Source organism: Barbus barbus (genome assembly GCF_936440315.1).
Source record: "Barbus barbus genome assembly, chromosome: 37".
Lineage (NCBI taxonomy): Eukaryota > Metazoa > Chordata > Actinopteri > Cypriniformes > Cyprinidae > Barbus > Barbus barbus.
This window is the reverse complement of record NC_136715.1, coordinates 4622010-4627666: the sequence shown is the minus strand read 5'-3', so window position 1 is coordinate 4627666 and position 5657 is coordinate 4622010. Positions and strand designations below refer to the sequence as shown.

The 5657-nt window shown below is 37.5% G+C and overlaps 1 protein-coding gene across 1 annotated transcript; it reads right to left on the bottom strand.

Annotated features, from left to right (window-relative positions):
- Positions 1 to 1049: 1049 nt before the first annotated feature.
- On the bottom strand, positions 1050 to 3091 carry uts2b (urotensin 2, beta; the record flags this gene model as incomplete). The annotated part of the gene is made up of 4 exons (XM_079397182.1): positions 1050 to 1151; positions 1244 to 1287; positions 1597 to 1722; positions 2986 to 3091. The coding sequence occupies 4 exons, from the start codon at positions 3089 to 3091 to the stop codon at positions 1050 to 1052; spliced, it is 378 nt and encodes a 125-aa protein (XP_079253308.1).
- Positions 3092 to 5657: the final 2566 nt, after the last annotated feature.

The following is a 5657-nucleotide window of genomic DNA, read 5'->3' as shown; positions in this document are numbered from 1 at the left end:
AAAATTAAAAAAAAAAAAATCTAATTAAAAATATATATAATTTGCATTTTAAAAAATTAAGACCATTTTAGAACCATTTATTTTAATGACGTGAATTTGAGAGAAAAATCAGATTAATTGTGAAAATGTAAAAATAGCAATGCATTCTTAATGGTTCTTAAAATAATTTTTATATATGCAATAGTAATCATAATAATAATAAAATTATTTAAAATATTATTATTATATTTTCTGATATTTCTGTTGAATTGTGACCTAAACACACTCAGAAAAAAGGTACAATAGCTGTCACTGGGGCTATACCCTTTAAAAGGTACACCTTTGTATCCTGTATCTTATTTAGCACTGCAGGGTCCATATTAGTACCTCAAAAGGCATATATTAGTATCTGTACCTTTATTTCTGAGAGTGTAAATATTAAAACTTCTCAAATCCATCATAAAGTACCCAAAAAAAGACACTGCCATTTACTGTATGATTTTCACCAAACCTCATTTTCTGTTATCTTGTCTTTTTTTTATTTATTGATGTGCTGTGTTCAGAAAGGTGTGTACGTTGTTGCAGAGAGCTGCCAGAGGCCCAATTACTGCCCCGTCAGTCCCACCCGACAGAAAACCTATGATTTGTACTGTTTTGTGATCAAAGAGAATTTTTCTACAGTTTTTAGAAAGAAATGTAAATATCAGTCAAATGTATTTTATGAAAGAAAAGGTTCAAAATAAAAACAAAATGTATTAAAAAACAAAAAAAGCATTGTCAAATTCAGGGCAATATTTTGACACCACATGATAAATATGAATAAAACACCACAACGACTTAAACTGTTGTTGATCCTTAATGTGATCCTCAAATTTCTCAGTATTTTGATAGTCAAAGTAATAAGCACACAATAACTTACAACTCTTAAATATATTTACTTTATTTACATCAAAGCTTAAAGCATGCACAGGTATGTACAAAGAAATGATCCACTATTTTTCCTACAAAAACACAGTTTTTGCAAATTTAGTGCATCAAATATAAGCGCATGAGTGTTGTCACGAGATGTTTCAGACGCAGTATTTCCAGAAGCACTCTGTGTTGCTGCCTCGTTTGTGGTACTGCTTCCTGCTGCCCAGGAAACGGCTCAACCACGGCTTTTGCAGCAACACCTGAATGACAATTATGAGTCAGCATGTTTAAATAAATCTCTGTCTGTTGATATAATGTTGCAAGGTGTCATGGGTTTCATTAAATCACTCACTTCCTTTGCAGCTTTACTCGGGACAAATCCAGCTGTTCTGAGACCTGAGAGGGAGATGAAGAAGAACAAGACCAGGTGAGAGTGAGTTACATCCAGCTGTGCTGATATCAGTCCCATCTCTTACTATAACTTACTATTTATAATTATTTCTAATAATTAAATTTTTATATAAAAAAAACTATGGATTTTTTTTTTTTTATAGCAGTTATAAAACAATATATATATATATTAGATATACTAGTTATATTAACTAAACTAAAACTTTAATGAAACTACTAAATTCAAAAATATGAAATAATTCAAAATATTTTTTTAAATGATAATATTATCTAAATAAGTTTGGACCAGCTCACCATCACTGCTGATGTCTCCAGTGATGAGGGACGGGTAACCGATTCCCACGCCACCCTGGGACAGAAACGCTTGCTCTGAGTAACTCAGGTCTTCTGGACTGACCACCTGCTCCTCTTCTACAAGAACTACAGGTGAACATGACGTACAATACCACTGAAGAACATTTATGATACGAGTTGTTCCCTTATGAAGTACCCGATGTGATACTTTAGATTTATAAGGACTAAATGCAGAAGAATTGCAGCAACGTTTCCAAGATGCTTCAAGAAAACTACCTGTAAAGCTCCCTGAAAAACTATGCTCAAGTGCACTGAGGGCAAAAGCTGCTTTAAACGCAGCTGCTTGACAGCATCCTCATTTTACAGCAAGTGCCTAAAACTTTGAACAGTACTGTAGCTTTGCAGGTAGGTTTCTTGAAGCATCTTGGAGACGTTACCACAGTTCTTCTGCATTCAGTCTGTCTCAGTTTGTTCTGTTTCTTCATGTCATTCCAGACAGACTGGATGATGATCAGGTCAGATCTCTGTGTGGAGCACTTGCTGTTGCCAAACTCCTTGTGCAAACAAAAATCTCACTGGATTATTACAATTAATGGCAAAAATAATGTTTGGAAATGTAAAGTGATATTTCCTGCTGACACACTACAGCAAAAGATAGAAATAACTGACTTAAAACCATTTTTTAGCTGGTGAAAATACTAGTGTTATAATAATTTTGGCCACCACTGTAGGTGGTGATAATTGTAGTTATAATAATTGTGGCCACCACCACCTAACATGACGTAGCCTACCACTGAAGCCTACCTGTGTGTGTGTGTGTGTGTGTGTGTGTGTGCATGTTTATGTGGTTTATGAGGACACAAATTTTGTATAATGACATGGGTATGACAGAGGTATTACAATATGAAGGTGGTTTATGAGGACACTGCCTATGTCTCCGTAATTCAAAAGGCTTAAAAAACATACTAAATGGTGTTTTTTTTTTTTATCTAAAAATGCACAAAGTCTCCTGTGAGGGCTAAGTTTAGGTGTAGGGTTGGTGTAGGGCAATAGCACACACAGTTCGTTCAGTATAAAAACCATTACGCCTATGGAGAGTCCCCATAAACCCCATGTGTGTGTGTACAGGTTGATATATCCTGGTGGGGACTTAAACCTGAATACACACACTCATGGGGACCTAAATTGAGGTCCCCATGGGTACAAAAGTTGAGAACGTATAAATGCACAAAGTTTCCTGTAAGGGGTAGATTTAGGTGTATAGTTGGTGTAAGGCAATAGAAAATATTGTTTGTAGCCTTCAGTATAAAATACATTACGCCTATGGAGAGTCCCTACAAGGATAGCTGACCAGACTGTGTGTGAGAGAGAGAGAATTAGAGCACTTACCAGGCCTGGCGTAGGTCATCTCTGCCGAATGGATCAGCGGATGCCCCAGCAGAGGTTCGAGGACAGTGAGAAGCAAAGCGAAGAACAGAAAGAGTTTACACATCATGCCGACACGTACAGACACACACAAACACTCTTTCTTCCGCGACTTTAGCCAAGAGGGTCTCGTCTCAACGTGTCCGTCCTGTTTCTGTCTTGGACTTATATACCCTCCATCACTGGCCATGTCATCTCCCCGTCTCCATCGCTGACCTCCTCCCAACCCTTCACATATTCTGTGCTTGTAAATTCACAGAGGATAAATGAATGGATCAATAAAAGTGAAAGACAGACGCGGGGTCTATGCGTCAGGGATGAGTCGTGCTGTTTTACCAGTTTGGGATGTAATCCAGCCAGAGTTCATAAATTCAATTCAATTGAGTTCATAAATCCACCCAAACGCAGGTGGGAAACAGCACTTTGCGTTAGAGCTCGCTGGATGCTGTCGGCCAGGCAAATTGGCCGCTTAATTCATTTATTTAAGAGGTTGCTGAGATTTATTTCCCATGATGTCCGCTGCGGTTTCTCAAGCGTATCCTCCTTATGACCCCCACAGCTGCTATTTTAAGAGACTGGAAATGGCAAACAGAAAGTGTGACCAATTTTCTTAATGGTGTAAAGAAAAAGAAAAAAAGGTGAGTTGTTCTGGCTGCAGAGCTGCATGTCAGTCACATTTATTAGTCTGAGTGAGAGACACGCTGCTTCCCCCACATATCTATCTATCTATCTATCTATCTATCTATCTATCTATCTATCTATCTATCTATCTATCTATCTATGTATCTATCTATCGGGGAAGTCGTGGCCTAATGGTTAGAGAGTCGGACTCGTAATCGAAAGGTTTTGTAGGGATTGTAGGTGGGGGGAGGGAATGTCCAGCGCTCTCTCCACCCTCAATACCACGACTGAGGTGCCCTTGAGCGAGACACCGAACCCCCAACTGCTCCCCGGGCGCTGCAGCATGGCTGCCCACTGTGTGTTCACGGTGTGGGTGTGGGTGTGGGTGTGTACGTGTTTAGCTATACTTGTGAGGACCAGATGTCCCCACAAGGATAGTAAAGCCTGAGATTTTTGACTTTGTGAGGACATTTGGCCGGTCCTCACAAGGGAAATAAATTATTAAAAATACTAAATGAAGTTTATCTTAAAATGTAAAAATGCAAAAAGTCTCCTGTGAGGGCTAAGTTTAGGTGTAGGGTAGGTGTAGGGCAATAGCATATACAGTTTGTTCAGTATAAAAACCATTACGCCTATGAGAGTCCTCTCAAGTATAGCAAAACCAACATGTGTGGGTGTGTGTGTGTGTGTGTGTGTGTGTGTGCATTTGTTCACTACTCACTGCTGTGTGTGTGCACTTGGATGGGTTAAACGCAGAGCACCAATTTCAAGTATGGGTCACCATACTTGACAATACGTCACGACTAAAACTATCTATCTATCTATCCATCTATCCATCTATCTATCAGGGGCGTAGCATCAGGGATGCAATGCAGGTGCATATGGGCCCAGGCAGACTGGGAGCCCGCCGAGCCGAGGGGTAACTTTTAATTGAAACAAGGGAACGAATATAGAGGCCTGCACTGGTCCGGCCCTTTTCTGACAGCTTATTAGAATTCTCTGCCTGAGCCTGTGTTTTTTTTTTTTTTTCTCCCTCTCAATCTTTCCCATTACACATTAAAATAGTTAAGTTTTTTTAATGGCAAAGTGGTTATATTTTTTGTTTCTTTATTAAGTTAATTTAGAAACATGATTGGAACATTTTATATTTGTTACATTCAAGTTTTTGTTTTTTTAAAATACCAAGCGGCCAGCGCCAGACAGCATATGTTTGATCAGTTTAGCCTTCTCAAATAAACACGATTTGAGACATAAAAAACTTCATGCATTTCACAATATATAATAAAATAAATTAAGATAAATGTGTGATAAATATCCAATCGTTTGTGTGAAGAGTGGAAGCTGAAGCATGCTTGGACATGGAGGCGCCAGCGCAATCACTTGCATTTTTTTTCTTAATAAGAGTGGAAACTTAAAATATGCCATAATGTTTCCTCATAAAGGTAAGAGTATACATCATTCGGAACTGCAAAGTGTCTACTTTTATTTGTGTGCACTCATAATATCAACAAAACGTGCTTTTGTAAAATAAAGAAAACAAACGGTGGCTTTCTGCAGTCTAGATCTTGGCAGGAATACTTCACAAAAACTGAACCGAAACTCAGCAAATACTTGCCTCACTGACCATGATAAATATATTTATAGAATGCTATAAATTACTACTTTAAAAGGAAATAATTCAAATCAAAAATTAATTATGTAATCCGTAAAGATGCATTTCTCTCTAAAGGCGTTTCCAATGAGGAGATGGCGAGTCAGGATCATCAACTTCATACTATTTTTTTAAACAATTTTTTTGTTTGTTCGTTTGTTTTTTTGGGCACACTAAAAAATAAACTAAATCAGATTAATGTCATAACATCTTAAGAATAAAGTCAAAATTATGATAAAATCATGTTATCATGTGAGGTTAATGTGAAAATTACACCTGTACTCTGCCAAAAAAAAACTAAAAAAAGTCTGTGGCATCCAACCTGTCATTCTTCACATTTAACACAAAAACAGCAATAAAATGT